General features: G+C 40.2%; 2 protein-coding genes across 3 annotated transcripts; one reads left to right on the plus strand and one right to left on the minus strand.

Annotated features, from left to right (window-relative positions):
- Positions 1 to 5,082: 5,082 nt before the first annotated feature.
- tespa1 (thymocyte expressed, positive selection associated 1) lies at positions 5,083 to 15,356 on the minus strand. The gene is given in 7 exon segments (XM_077530627.1): positions 5,083 to 7,169; positions 10,335 to 10,486; positions 10,621 to 10,675; positions 10,852 to 11,531; positions 12,111 to 12,319; positions 12,547 to 12,597; positions 12,747 to 15,356. Coding segments are annotated over 4 exon segments (966 nt in total). The 5' UTR covers positions 12,591 to 12,597; positions 12,747 to 15,356; the 3' UTR covers positions 5,083 to 7,169; positions 10,335 to 10,486; positions 10,621 to 10,642.
- tarbp2 (TAR (HIV) RNA binding protein 2) lies at positions 6,228 to 9,866 on the plus strand. Of its 2 annotated transcripts, none has more exons than XM_077530626.1 (7): positions 6,228 to 6,500; positions 6,871 to 7,185; positions 7,349 to 7,418; positions 7,508 to 7,625; positions 7,740 to 7,867; positions 8,032 to 8,227; positions 8,781 to 9,866. In XM_077530626.1, the coding sequence occupies exons 1-7, from the start codon at positions 6,448 to 6,450 to the stop codon at positions 8,936 to 8,938; spliced, it is 1,038 nt and encodes a 345-aa protein (XP_077386752.1). In that variant the 5' UTR covers positions 6,228 to 6,447; the 3' UTR covers positions 8,939 to 9,866. The 2 variants fall into 2 exon arrangements, with proteins under 2 accessions (XP_077386752.1, XP_077386751.1); XM_077530625.1 differs by having other exon boundaries at positions 6,232 to 6,500; positions 7,337 to 7,418.
- Positions 15,357 to 15,576: the final 220 nt, after the last annotated feature.

Raw genomic sequence — 15,576 nt, forward strand, 5'->3', positions numbered from 1 at the left:
TCCATGAGTATTTCCGATTGGTTTACCATGTAGTAATATAGATGTGATGACAAATATTCATTTAGAATGCTATTTTATCTTCTTTAATTGGTACTTTGGACTCCATTTTGACCATAACAGTATTTCTTGTGAATCACTGGATTTTATTGAAACCATTCATATTTATGTTTTGGGGGAAAGGCATAAACTTGGATCAAAGTTATTTGAGGCAAACAGTGACACTGAGTCTAAAAGAGGGGCAGAAATGTTGTATTTAAACACTTTTTTTTCATGTACCAACTGCATGGAAACGTCAGCGTTGGGGTTAGGCCTCACAGTGCATTTCCTTAAAAGTCTTACATTAGTTCATCATTTCTTTATCTTCATTCATAATGTTTATTTATTCTAGAGACTACCCCCCCCCCTTCCTCCTCTCTTCCCATCCCTCATGGTTGGAAAAACACTTAAGAAGGTTTTTGGACCATTCTGACTTAATATCCTTACAGCACTGCTATAAAATGTTCTTTCCTCTGCAAAAAAAAAAAAAAAAAAAAGTACTATCTTGACTGGATTCTGAGTGACGTGCAGCCTAAAACAGCTCTTGTTTTCTTTCTTATGCTCAAGCCACAAAATACTTCCGTGGAACATTTCAAGAGAGGATTTAAGAGGAGAGGGAGTGCTGAAGGATGAAAAAATATATATATTTTTTAAAAAAAAAGGATAGAAATTTGTGACACATAAAGTGCATACTGTTTAAAAGGTATGTTCAAATGCCAGATTTTTGTGATAAGATAGAGACCAAGATAAATCATTTTAAATTTGACATGATTAATGTGGGGCGTTGGTCTTCTCCGGGCACTCCGGGCTCCTCCCACATTCCAAAGACATGCATGGCAGGTTAATTGGGTGCTCTGAATTGTTTCTAGGTGTGCTTGTGAGTGTGGCTGGTTGTTCGTCTCTGTGTGCCCTGCGGTTGGCTGGCAACCAGTTCAGGGTTTACCACGCCTACTGCCCAAAGCCAGCTGAGATAGGCTCCAGCAATCCCCTGCGACCCTTGTGAGGAATAAGTGGTCAAGAAAATGGATGGATGGATGGATGGATGGATGGATGGATGGATGGATGGATGGATGGATGGATGGATGGATGGATGGATGGATGGATGGATGGATGGATGGATGATTAATGTGAATTGCCTTTACAATTTAATTTGCAAAAAGCCTTAGTCAAGGTGGAGGAAAATATTAACCGTTTGAAATAGCATTCAATGTCAGCACAAATCCTTCAAGTTTCCACTAAAGAGAAAAGAAAGGGGGGAAATTAGAAAAGCCTACTAGAACAGCTAAACTTTACTTGGTGTTAAACAGATACACTTTAAATGGTGGCAAGTGTAGGTTGACTCTCATTTAACATGCTTGAATATGATTGGTTAATTCAGTCACATCCCTAGAGGGTGTGCACACTTGTGCAACTACATTATCTTAGTAGAGTAGCAGTAGTTTCCCCCCCAATTGAGTTGTACAGGTTAAAGGTCACGCTATGGGTGGAAAAAATAGATTTTTTTTTCCATCTTGGTCTCACTGTTTTTCTATCACAAAAACTTTGACATTTGAGCAGGGGTGTGTAGAATTTGAATATCCACTGTGTGTGCACAATCTAATTTACTTAAACTTTTCTACTCATTTGTTAAATTTGTCTTACTTGCCACAGGGACTGCAGCTGGAAATGAGCTACAAAGATTGAATCTGGCACCGAGCATCTTTACTCTCAGGCTGAGTGCTTTCTATACATGGTCCCTGACAAATAAACAAATAAACTAACTAAAAAAAAAGAGAGAGAGAGACAACAGAATGGTGGTTTGGACCAATTAGAAGGACAGAGGGGAAAAAAAAAAAGCGACAGCGAGAGAGTCAAATTCTGGAACGGGAGCAGCGCGGTTGGAAGCGGGAGCGGGGAGTCGGGCTTGGCAGGGTTTTGGTGGAGAGGAGTGCGGTGGTTCTGAAGTCCTCCAGCGCGAGGAGGCGCCAGTGTGTCCGGCGGGGGCCCGGACCATGAGCAGCCTCAACCCCCCTGAGCCACGGCCGCACCGCAACCTCCCCCCCCCCCCCCTTCCACCACCGCCGGGCCCTGCCACCAGCCCCTCCAACCCCCGCAGCCACCGGCAGCCTGTGCTTCACTATATGTTTATTTAATATTCGCAAGAAATTGAAATATCTTTTGTGGCTTACACACACACACACAATTACATGCCACTCACCAGCACATATACACGCACGCATGCACGGGGCACTGGCACACACAGCCGTGCTGCATATATAAATAAATAAGGTTGGGTAATAACGTTCTTTTGATCTGTGGCCAAGAATAGAATGGGAGAAAATCATTTTCAAATGGCGGAGTGACATGTCTGACACTGCATGTTGCCTCAGCAAGCGCTACAAATATTCCCTGGCATGCACCCTGCTGAAACAGAGGTTTTCCAGCACAAAATATAAACGCAACTGGGGACTCGAATTTTTCTGGGCCCCCAGAAACCCCCCAATAAAAAAAACTTTAAAAAAAATGCACTTTTCAGAGTGGCCTTATATTGTGGGCAGTCTAAGGCACACCTGTGCACTAATCATGGTGTCTAATCAGCATCTTGATATGGCACACCTGTGAGGTGGGACGGATTATCTTGGCAAAGAAGAAGAATACATGTATCATTCGTTCAGTCATTTTTCCAAACAAGACGGGAAGTACAAAAAACAAAAAACGACTTGTTTTCTCAATATTCATGCCAAAAACGAAAATGAAAAAAAACAACAAAAAAAAACAGAACGATTTTGTGCACAAATGGAAAATGGGGAAAACGGCCAACGGGCGATTTGGGACGTTTCATCCAGTTTGGATACTTAAACTTGATGCAACATTTGAATGAAATGGTGATATTGTGTATGTGGAAGAAGTTTCAGATCTTTGAGTTCATCACAAAAAAAAAAAAAATGGGAGCAAAAATAAAAGTGTTGCGTTTCTAATTTTGTTGAGTATATAATTCGTAACCCCTGTACGTTGTATGTTGGTAGAAATATGAACTGGTAAGAGGCTCTGCTGTATAGCTAGCTAACATTAAGTGCCGATATTAATGCCATTGAACAAATTCATTTTCTGTTCAAATGTTTAGCAAGTTATGTATGGCCTGCAAACGAAAAAGGTGCATTTCAGTCGCGAAATGAAAAAACGTGCGTGTTTGTCTTCCTCTAAATGCTAGCGCGCGACTATGATCATTAACAAAGCAATTCCTTCAGACGCAAATCCCTTAAACAGCCTTGGTTTGGGGGGGGGGGGTTTGCGCTCCCCCACACCTCCCGCCTAATCCGCCCCTCAAACAGCCACCAACCACCGCCGCTGCCAAAAATAATACGGGAGCGCCACTCGAACCCGGAGCCTCGCCACAAGCGCAGCTAGGCCGCAAGAGAGGGATCAAAACACACACAAAAAAGGAAACGCATCATATTGAGGAAGGGAAGGGAAGTGGGCGGAGGGGGTTTTGGGGGGGGGGTCAAATCTCCTGATGATTTTGGCAACAAAAGGAAGCAGACGTACTTTTGCAGCAACCCGAGGCGAGCTGGAGGAAAAGTGTGTTTGTGGACACGCGCGTGAATTCTGGATGAGGCATAACGTAACAGCGATACAAGCATTTATTCCTGATCTCATTCCGTCGATGATCTAACCGCCGACCCAATAAAAACACGAGCGGGCCAGCAAATTAAGCCTCGGTGAAACATGAGCGTACAACGCGAACGATTAGCACAAAGGATAAATAACGAGCGGTTTGACTCCCGTAAGGGCTGCCGGTTTTCACGGCCGGTTCGCGTTTGCTGTTGCGCTTGGCAGAGCGTGTGTGGCGCGCCGACGCCGACGGATAAAGCCGTCAGAAAGCCCAAGCGCCGTTTCCACGGTGTCGCGGGATTAATTTGCCTGAACCGCAAGAGTAAAGACGGAAAAGCGGAAAATTTTCAGCTGAGATATTTCATGGAAATGCTGCTACAACAGTTGGGCCGGGGCCGGCAAACTTGTGGGAATTTTTGTGGGGGACCTCGGCACTGACAAACGTGTCCAAAGTGCCAAAATTGAAAGGGGAAAATAATACAGCACTTGAAGATTTGTGTATATAATCAATAAATCAGCTCCTGCTTGCTCAAATTACAAGAAACTAGATTTTGAACAAGAAACACAAATGTCTTTGAATCCACAATTTAGTGCACACGCCATTCCCGCTGACACACGGAAAGAGATGATTATCAGTCAGCCAATCGGGGGAGGGAAGCGTGGCTAGCTCCGCCCTTTAGTGACATTGGTATAATCGAATGGAAACGTGCTAAAAGTTATCCGTGGAAACAGAAGTGAAGCAACACTACAAATTATTTTCTTGATTATTATAAGCTAGTTTTGAGGTAAATGTATATATATATTTTTTTAATTTCTGTAGTTCAAAGTGCATCCATTCCCTGCTGACATAAATTATGCTAACGCTAACAATATGGCTGCAAACAGAGAGGTGCTATCTTACAAAAGTAGTCAATATTGCCAACTTTAGGATTATACCAACTACTTTAAAAAAATAAAAAAAAAATTTCACCAAACAGACAACACATGATTGGCATCAGGTGGATAACTTGCACCTCTAAAGTCACTTTCAGGAGACCCCAAAAATGACATGTTTGTTCAATCATTAACATTACATCATCAGAGAGCAAGTTGTTTTCAACACTTTAGTTTGGTCAGTTATTTGTAAAAAATAAAAAAAAAAAATAAATAAATACTACTACTACTACTACTACTACTACTACTACTACTACTACTACTACTACTACTACTAATAATAATAATAATAATAATAATAATAATAATAATAATAATAATAATAATAATAATAAATAACACCCACATGTGTGGACTGACCAATAGAATAGATTTTTGAAAAAAATATGAAACTTACCAAATTGTGGCTCATGAGGTTTAAGCCCAAGGGTCAGCGATAAGCAGAATCATTTTCACATTGTTTTCAGTATGACACAAAGGAAGTTCTGTGGGGGGATAAAAAAAAAGGACCGTGAAAAACTGAAGGGTTGCGACGTATTTATTCAGGATCATATTTGCATACCTGTTTTGACAAAAGGGAAGTTGATGCAAGTTAATACGTGGAAGAAAATTAGCTGGTGATTATTTTTTATTTTATTTTATGCATCATGCAAAATAACACAAATCTTAAAAAGAAATAATGAACTTGGAGAAGCAATTTAAATTTCAGTCAAGGGAGTACACAGCCTCTTGCCCTCTCAATTACAGTGCACATAGCACAAACCCATTAACATTCAAAAGAAGAGCAATGGACAATTTAGAATTTTGAAAGTGTAGTTCCAGGCTCCCTCTTGTGGTACATGATGAAACAAAATTCTGAAATGTTCAAACTGTGCATAATGTTTCAGTGGCTTCGATTTGTTGGTTGTTGTTTTTTTTTAAATGCAATATAGTGCATGCATGAAGTAGAGTTCATTATATTAACATTTTAAGTACATCTGCAACAGTCTGTTTTCAAAAAATTATACAAATTTTTTAAATAACTTTTATGTATAAAACATTTTAATTGAATCATTGTTGAAGTGCATTTTTAAATTTGACTATATTTAAGGGCAATGTTAATCAAATGTGGTTTGAGGTGGTACTTGGTATGAAACGTTTGAGAGCCACTGAAGAGTCTTCAATGATTGAACTGACTCTAAACTGGTTTCTGGAAAAGTAGTACTTAGGAGGCCAGGGCAAGTCGAGAAAGCACGAGGAGAAGATGCAAACTTCACACAGAACAAGGAGAAAAGATTCGAGGCAGGCTTGCCTGCCGTCTGTAAAATGAATAAATGTCGCCCTCTTCTGGATCGATGGGGGACCATAGCCACATCCAATTTAGTCCCCACTCTTACTCAAATTCTCAACTCAACTCAACTCAACTCAAGTTTAATAACATTATTGTATTGAAATGAAAACATAATTAAGTTATCGCATTAATAATAGACTAAATGCTTAGCTAACGTGTTTTTAATGTTTTGTACGAAACTCAAGATAAGTCTCACCTACCTAAAAAAATAAATACAAAATTCTTAGCTAACTTGTTTTTAATGTTTTGTACAAACAAAACTCAAGCTAGGTCTCACCTACAAAAAAAGACTCAGAAGTCCGTCACCTCTCGCCAGAAGCCCCCCGTGAACAAACAACAGCCCTCCGACCAATCAGGACTCTGGACGGCTGTGCTCTCAGCTCTACGTCACATTTGTGCTGCCGTGCACAATGCACATGCAACTCTGCCGCTAGAAAGGAGGAAGGCTGCGTTTTTACGTGTTTTGTGGGGGAGAAACCCGTCTAATGAAAGGAAGCGTTTGTTTTGGTGGGGGGCTTGCCATACGAATCCTACCGGCTGTCCGTCTGAAATAGGGAATGAACGACGAGACAGCCTCGGACAGCTGGAACAGAAACTCCGGGTGCTCCAGGTGAAAACGAACTGCGTCCAGGCTAGGCTCGCTTAGCATGGGCTTGATAGTACATTTTGGTCTCCCATCGCCGATATTAAGGCAATTAGAAAATAGTATACAATGTTGTTACATATCATCCGAAGCTAATGTCGGCCCATGCCTCCTTCCTTTCCTCCAACTCACTTTTTATTTTGCATCCTTTCCTTCCTTGCATAAAACTACTTTATGCCTTCTTTCTTTTGGTATCTGTTGAGTTTTGCTTTAAAATCCACATTGTTTGTTCTTGGCTCAAATTATGTGCTGTCCTCTAATGTACCTGTAAAAACAAAACGTGGCTTTAGCTACTTTTAGACCACCCTGTTTAATATTAACTTTTGTTTCTATCCAGTATTGAGCAAATGCTGGCTGTGAATCCCGGAAAGACGCCGATTAGTTTGCTGCAGGAATATGGAACGCGGATAGGCAAGACCCCGGTGTACGACCTGCTGAAGGCCGAGGGACAGGCACATCAGCCCAACTTCACATTCCGCGTCTCCGTAGGAGAGATCAGCTGCACGGGCCAAGGCCCCAGCAAGAAGGCGGCCAAGCACAAAGCGGCCGAGGCGGCGCTGAAGATGCTCAAAGGGGGGCTGGCAGGTCCCATAGATTTCAGTCTAGAAGGAGATTCATTTATCGGGGTTGATGTGCCTGCGGATGAAGACAGGTCAGTTACAACTTGTGGCCTTAATCTTCTTGAATAGTTGGAAAAGTTGCTAAAAGTAGCTACCAAATCGTTTTATAAAATGGATGGATGGATGGATATTCCACACGCTGTTTATTCCATTAGACTGAAATGTCTGCTTCTGACTTTGCAGTATTGTGTGCAGCTCCCCATGCGAGATGAAGACTTTAGGTACGTCGCAGCAATCAGAATGTAACCCTGTCGGAGCTCTGCAGGTTTGTTCCCTTTCTGGATTGATGATAATGATAAATACGATAAATACATTCAAACATATGTGTGTGATAATGTTGAGTTTGTCCGCCAGGAACTGGTGGTGCAGAAGGGATGGCGTCTACCAGAGTACACAGTGACACAAGAGTCTGGTCCAGCACATCGCAAGGAATTCACCATGACTTGTCGAGTGGAGAGATTTATGGAAATTGGTACAAAGAGCAACATTTGATTTGGCCATTAGGATCTCATTAAATTTGTAAATATGTGCAAGTGAATGGTTAAGCTGTATGTTGATAAAATTTTGGTGCCGTTTTCTGAATCAGGAAGTGGTACGTCCAAGAAGCTAGCCAAGAGAAATGCGGCCGCCAAAATGCTAGCACGGATACACGATGTCCCGGTGGACCTGAGAACCAGCAACGACGGCGATGCAGAAGATGACACATTCAACACGGTGAGGGACACTCGCAAAAAGAAAGCTTGCATGTAACCTACTTGAATACAAGGTGCACAACGAACCAGTAATGTGTCATCAGGCTCAGTTATGACCATAATTTTGTTTTTTCATTTGATCGATTTGTATTTTTCGCCTATATTATTACCTACACCACCGCACAGCATGCGGGGAGCAGGGCGGAGTCGGGCAAGAGTAAAGGCTACAGCTGCACATGGGACACGCTGAGGAACTCGGCCGGCGAGAAGATCCTGCAGCTGCGCAGTAACCCGCTGGGCATGCCTGACGACTCCAACTTCTGCTCGCTGCTTGACGATCTGTCGGCTGAGCAGTGTTTTGACGTCAGCTACCTAGATCTAGGTACTCCTCTCCTTGATGCCGTTGAACTCATTTGCTCCCAAAAACATATAAATATGTTCTATTTTTAATATTACCATGCTCCCGAAGACATATTTATGCGTTTTTTATGTTTGTTTGTTTTATGCTAGTGCATACACAAGGCTTTGATGCAGCCTCTGAACTGAAGAGAATGCTTGAAGCAATGGTAGTTATTACAAAAACGGCCAGCAGTTGGCAGCAGAGTTTTAGAGCTCAACCAGGGCGGGTGATTTACAGCCGATCACAAAATGCAAAATACCGTTCAGTCATGCTGTAGCTGATCAGGTTGGTATAAAGTCTAATATGGACGAAAGCGCTATATAAATAAAGATGACTTGACTTGACTTGACTTGACTTGACTCAGTCACATATACTACAGTAGAATGTGAGGGTAAGGACCCCCAAATGAACAAAAATAATACCTGCCTTCACATTTTTTTATGTTTAATAATGCATAGTCCATTTTTTATAAGATTAATAATAATAATAATAATAATAATAATCTGTATTCATGGATCTTTGTCTTTGGTTTCAGATGAGCGAAGCCTGAGTGGGCGGTGCCAGTGTCTGGTGGAGCTGTCCACGCAACCAATCACCGTGTGCCACGGCTTTGCCCTGAGCGTCGAGGATGCTCGTGCAAACGCCGCCCACAACGCGCTGCAGTATCTCAAAATCATGGCCGGGGCGAAGTGAAGGTTAAGGATGGCAACAACTCGAAATACCTCAAATTTTTACAAAAAGACAAACTCTTTGAAAACGGGAAAAATAAAAACAAAAACTTTTTGATGTGTAAATGCTACCAGTGAGGATTTAAATCATCCCAATTTTCTGTCATTTATTTCATTTCAAACACATTCAGCTACAAGTCCATACTTCAACCAAGAAGCTCTCAAGGATGATATTCTGATTAAGTCAAGATCATTACGCACACAAAAAAGACACTGCTGAATAAGTGTTTTAGCCCTTTTTAACTAGATAATTTTTTTCTAAATTAAAGTTTTTTGTCATGATGATTTTTAAGATGCTCATTTGTTGTTCAGCTCATTTAAAAGCACAAAGGTCAGTGGCCATGTTATAAACAATAGAATTATTACTTTATGAATGACAATAATATCGAATATTCGTAATAATTAATTTGCCAATTCAAATACACACCTTGTTGCCAGTATTCGGGGTGGGGGTGGGTAGGTTGAAATACCTCTGAAGGAAACTCCTTTTTTCCTTTTTTTTTTTTTCCCCTTTAGTCTTCAACAAGTTGTAATCCATAGTCTCTTTTCTTTATTTTTTTGTTTTGACTTTTCCATTTTTTTGTTTTGTTTTGACTTTTCCAGCATTTTGTGTTTTATGCACTTGTGTATTAAGCCATATGCAGGCATGTGGATCCTTGTAGAAGTATCTTGTTAGAGTGCTGCTCCCTGCCACCGATGAAGTAAAAAAAAAAAAAAAAAGCTGGTAGAATTCAGTTGCACTTTTAACTATTTTGCAACCTGTTATAATAAGTTGGATAATTTAATTCAAATAATGGAAATTGTTTGGAAAGTCCATGTTTTTTTTTTCCCCCTTGCAAACTGATTATCTAAAGTAGATGATATAAGTGAAATGATTAAAACTTTGAAAAATGCTTCTCATGTCTAAAACTTGTATTTTATGTGCATTCTGATCAATTGGGACATCTTAATGTGGCAATGCTCTTTAAACTGATTATTTTTGTTTTTTTTAATATACACAGTATACATTTTCCTACAAACTGATAAGATACATTCATGTGTGGATTTTTTTGTGGACAATATTGTCTGCATCTGATCTGATCAGATATGTTTTTTTTTTTTTTTTTTTTACTGAACACATAAGTAAAATATTGTAATGGAAAGTAAAGTAATGTGCGTGTACTGTACCATTTAGAACATTTGGAAAACAGAAGTTTTAAACAATACAGTATATTCTACCTGGAAACTGTTACAGCAATTTGTACACTATGTTAACAGTGTTTCGAAAATTCTGAGGAATAAAAAATGTTTTGTTAAAAAAAAAAATGTGTACTAGTTCAATTGTTTCACAAACTTCAGTCATTTAACTTGGGTGGAGTCACCTGTCAATCATCAGGCGCTTTCTTGCTGTTTTTCTTCTTAAATGGCCTCGTTGGTATGGCCTCTGTTGGTTTTATCCGAAAAAGCGCTAAAGTGTCATTAACTGCGAGTCTGCTGCTGCTTGATGGTGTGCAGTCGCCCTGGCCAACCTCACCTACACAGTATACAGACCAGGACACAAGCAGTCATGGGAGAGAAGTCACCTTTTGTAAGTGTGGAATTGTGAATAATGCTGCCCTTAAAATAGATGAGTGTCACACAAAAAAAACATGCATTTCAAAATTGTACCTTTGAGTTGCTGTGTTGGTGTTTATTTTGCTGTTTCTTCCTCTGCAAGATGCACCTGTTGGCAGCAAACTGAACACATCAATATACAGTCAAGGTGCACCCAGGCTGGTCAGCAGTCAACTAAGGGCAAAATCACATTCTTTCGACAATCTAGTCTTCAATGAACCCAACATGCATCAAAAGTGAGAAGAAGCGAAATCACTCGAAGAGACACTCAAAAGGTCTACTAACCTCAACCAAATCTAAGATTTCTTTGTCGCAGTTTTTGAGGTAGTTGATGGATCTTGGAGGCTTCGCAGGGAGAATGTCTGAAATTGAATGTTGACAAACATCTGAAGACACTGCGGGGGTCTGGACCGGGAGTAGTCTGGATGCAGACTTGGAGGCAGCGGACTCGTTTTGACCTCCAAGGTTTGACTCATGTTTGCCTTCCATGTTCGAAAAGACGTGATGTAAGACGTTTGCTTGGTGAACACACTCAACTATCTTTGGACTGATTAGCTCATAGGTTACCGTGGCAACCGGTTTCAGTTGCTTTGCGATTGCAATGCTATCATTTTGCTTGGTATGAGATTCTAACATCACTTGTGTTGCTACACTGTTGTCTTTTTCTTCCAATGTCTTATTAGTCTCAGTCTGGACCTGCTTGGGTACGAGATCGGCCACGTCAGTCAGGCTGGACCTCCTGGGTGAAGTGTAGAGACACATGTTAGAGACGGTGGCCTTCAGCCTCTCCACGGGGGAGCACGGTTCGCTCCTTGCGCTGCTCCTCACGCTCTGGGTGGGTGGCTACAAGGTGAAGGTCAACTCTGGAGCCACGAGTTTGCGCAGGGGGGTCCGGGACACGTGTGAGTACAGAGAGCAGAACGCGTTGGCCATTGCGGTCAACGCTTGGACTTGTCTGAAACGACCTGCGAGAAAGACGGCAAGGACGTGTCAACAAGCTCATGATCGTTCATCCCTTAATAAGTGGAAGCTCCAACATTGAACACAAACTGATTTGATTTGAAATGGCTGGATATAAATAATTTAATATAATTTATAATATATAATGTATGGAATTTATATTAATAAATTATTACAATTAAATTAATTGTAAATGAAATAATTACATAATTTAATTAATTAAATATTTAATATTTTAATTAAAATAATCAAAACCAATGAATTAATTAAAATAAATGATGTAAAAATGCCTCTATTTGTTTATTACTACTTTCAGTAATATTTTAACATTCTGGGCGGTCATACTGCACGATCATACAGTCATACAAAAGTTCTATTACTGTTTCTGTTGTCATTACAGACATTGTACATGTCATTACATCTGACATCAAACTAAAAGTAAGAGTAAAAAAACAGAAAGAAAAGCAGCCTTCATCCTTATGATGCTGACTATGAGGGCAATACTGTCTCTATGGGGACCCCTTACAACAGCCCAACCCATGAAATTGACTATCTACTGCATAGATTCCCCCTCAATGTCTTACTTGCTATACACAGGCTGGGGTCCTCCTCGCGTATCTGCCGGACCTGCGACTCCAGGAACAGGCGGAAGTTGATACCCCGCGCTTGAGAGGGGAAGGACAGGAAGCGCGGGGGGATGCGCACCGTGAGCTGCGGGTCATCGCAGCCGAAACCCAAATGCCACAGGATCTCTTCGGCATCCTCCGAACGCGACTGGAGCACCTCTGGAACACTGATGCGAGACAAAAGACAGCGATCAAATCATGCTTGAATGTACAATGACAGACCACAACATTAGGTACAAGACAAGTATCTTACAATAAGTATTAATTTAACAATACACTCATCATTGTGGCTGTAGCTTTAAAAATTAATTATACCAATGTGTACAATTAATCCAAGTAAATCTAAATATCGATTTTAATTAAGTATACTTCGCCAAATAGGTTTAGTACTTACTTGCTGGTGAGGCCATTGTGGCTTTCCTCGCTGGCAGGGTGCATTGCAAGTCTTGAGAGTTGTCATGGAATAAAGAGAAGAAGAAAGACAAACGTGGTACCTTAAAGTGAGGACGAGGATTGATTCAGTTCAATAAGAAAACTCTTCCGAGCATAATGGCATCACAGTTAAAAAACAACAAGACCGTATTTCTCACTCACCCCACTTTGGATGCCACTGCTCCACCGTTTAACGGCGAGTCTGAAATGTATTTTGGAATGCCAACACGGAAGGGATGTCAATGTGTGTCTGCAAGATAAGCGCGTGAGTGTCACTTTAACATTTGGTGGATTTTAAAGTTCCAAGTCTCTCGGTTAAAATGACAATTATCCAAGTTTTTGTTGTACAGTAGTGACAATCTATCGGTCCGCCCACTGGTCAGTGGTCACAATGCTACTTTGAACAAAGTAAGTGAACATTATCGGACCGGTTCTGTACATACCCAAACCACTACAGTGGCTGTGCAAGCTGGCCTTCAACCTGCAACATAAATCCACCTCTTCCGTCATCACATTCACACACATTCAGTTAGTATTGCGCAATGTTTCTTATGAAGAAGTGGCTGCATCCGCATAGAAAGATAAGCTCATCGTCAGATCTACTTTTGAATAGCAACTGCACATTTCCTCATGTGTTGGTCACCATCAAGATCAACATGTTCAAAACCACTTTTGACTGCTTGAAAAGGCTCCTCGTCTTGAATTTTTAAATTTGACTTCTTTATGTGGTGAAAGATGTCAAGTAAGTGTGAAGGTCTCCTGTCAGTGCCTATGTGCACTTTCTCAATAGGATAAAGTGAAAGTTACGTGTGGGAGGGATATTTCTGGTAAACTTCCAGAAATGGTCAATAGTTGAGGGAGTTTGGAAATATTCAGTTAATTTCAGTATTTATCAAAAGTATTTATTATAATATTCATAATATTCATGGTGACTATTTTTTGCTCCTTTATTCATATCCACATCTGCATGCACTGCATATAGTGACATTATTAGACGTTTGCTAAAATTATGGAACCATATTTCTACCAAACCAGAAAAAAAAAAGTTCAATATCACATTAAAACATGATTAGTTTGACATCCGTATTCCAAAAACAAAACAAAGCAATCCTTTCCATTTCAATTCAACGCATAATGAGCTCTATTTGATTTTGAATTAGAAACATGAGTTACACAAAAGATATTTTAAGAGGTCATTGTGTAAAAATCTAATTTATGGCTCTATCCCACTGCACCATTCCAGAACATTTGACCTCGGAGACTTTCTATAGATTTTCCATTGACACTTGAGACTTTTAGTGGCACAAAGATATACAGTTGAAACAAAGGGAGTTGACTCACCCGCAGTTCTGGAGCAAGAACTCAAATTTTCCAAAGACATCATCATCATCCGATAGCGATTCCGAGAGGGAGCTGCAAAGGGGTCCCATTTCTTCCAGGTTGGAGCACTTGTGACCTCCACTGGCCCACTTTCGCCCCCTGGCAGTGGAGGACGAATTTTCCATCACTGAAAGCAGAGCAGATATGATGACAACCTGAAAAGCAGAACAGCAGCCCAAGATTTATTTGAATGTACAGCGCTTAAATAAAGTATGGAACTCTAAATAATGTCATCACTAATCCCTGTATCTGCCCTACCTGCTATGAAGAAGCATTAAAAAAATAAAAAAATAAAAAGAATAAAAAAATAAAAAGAGACTTTTCGTACCATACTGATCTATCTTTGTTATAAACTACTGTAAATTTGAAATTTAAAGAATTCTAGGTGAAAATGAGCCTTACCGTACTTACTGACAGGTTTCAGATTCAGCCATGTTTGCTTAACATTTCCCGGTGTGTCAAACTGAGCTCACCTGAAGGTTATTTGCAATCTTAGCCCAGCAGACACGCTGCATTTTCCGGACGCTTCCGCTTCTCTGAGATAATATTTTACCATTTTGGCTGCTTATATCAGTCTACTCGAGTCTAAAAGTCACAAATCACTTTGAACAGACGAAGGACGGAAGTGAACATCTCAAACTGACATCGTGTGTGGGACACTCACATCCTGCAGAGATATCAAAGTGACACATACCATGAGGAGCAGTTCAGATTCAACATTTACCTAATACGACAGATTCGTAAAGTAATTTAAATTGCATACTGTACGTCATACACACCACAGATGCTGATTATTAACCGTGTCATTGCGTGTATATCACTGCAAGTGTTTTGCAAGTCAAGTTTGTCTTGCTCTGACCAACGTTTCCGACAACTGCTAACATTATTGTGTACCAGCTGTGAGGCAAATTTGACAACAACCAGCACTCCTAATCCTGAAGGCCCTGGGCAGATTAGATTGACATGCTTAACACAATAGAGGCTGAAGTCTGATGTACCCAAAAAAAGAAAGAAAAGAAAAGTGCAATGCATATTGGAAGCAATGCAACCATGAGAAACTTCAAATAAAGAGAGAATATATTGTTCGCAATAAATCAAAACAAGTTTGTGTGTGGGGTGCCAGTAATTTATTTTATAGCTTAAGAAGAGGTACACTGTACATTTTTACTCTGACCTCTCTTTTAAGCCTGCATGTGCGTGATTTTTCATTCTGTGTGGTGCGTACTGTAATGCAAAATATATACAGTAGGGTATAAATGGAATGTCCATTTGAGGGATTATAATAATCAGTATATCAATCAATCACTGCCTTTATTCATCCATATTCTTCCACTTATCAATTGGACGCCTTCTTAAAATAATCGCCCAATTCATTTTTTTTTTTAATTCAGATTTTTCAGGAAACACAAAAAAATGAACAATTTGCATCATGAGGAGATAATTTAGGACAAAAAAAAAATGATGTACGCAATTATATTAAGAGGGTGAACAAATTAAAATTAAATAAAATATTACAATTTAGGTTGTAAATATAGGTCAGTGTTTCTGACAGTGTTGAGGCCAGCAAAGAATGTCTTACTGGCCCTGATGGAAGTTGATAAGGCCAATTTGG

Source organism: Festucalex cinctus, chromosome 8 (assembly GCF_051991245.1).
Source record: "Festucalex cinctus isolate MCC-2025b chromosome 8, RoL_Fcin_1.0, whole genome shotgun sequence".
Classification (NCBI taxonomy): domain Eukaryota; kingdom Metazoa; phylum Chordata; class Actinopteri; order Syngnathiformes; family Syngnathidae; genus Festucalex; species Festucalex cinctus.

Excerpts from the sequence above, each read along its gene's own strand:
- tarbp2 (XM_077530625.1), top strand. The coding sequence starts at position 6,448 with ATGAACGACGAGACAGCCTCGGACAGCTGGAACAGAAACTCCGGGTGC. Across the intron at positions 7,186-7,336 it reads GTGCCTGCGGATGAAGACAG|TATTGTGTGCAGCTCCCCAT; the intron begins GTCAGTTACAAC and ends CTGACTTTGCAG. Across the intron at positions 8,228-8,780 it reads CGTCAGCTACCTAGATCTAG|ATGAGCGAAGCCTGAGTGGG; the intron begins GTACTCCTCTCC and ends CTTTGGTTTCAG.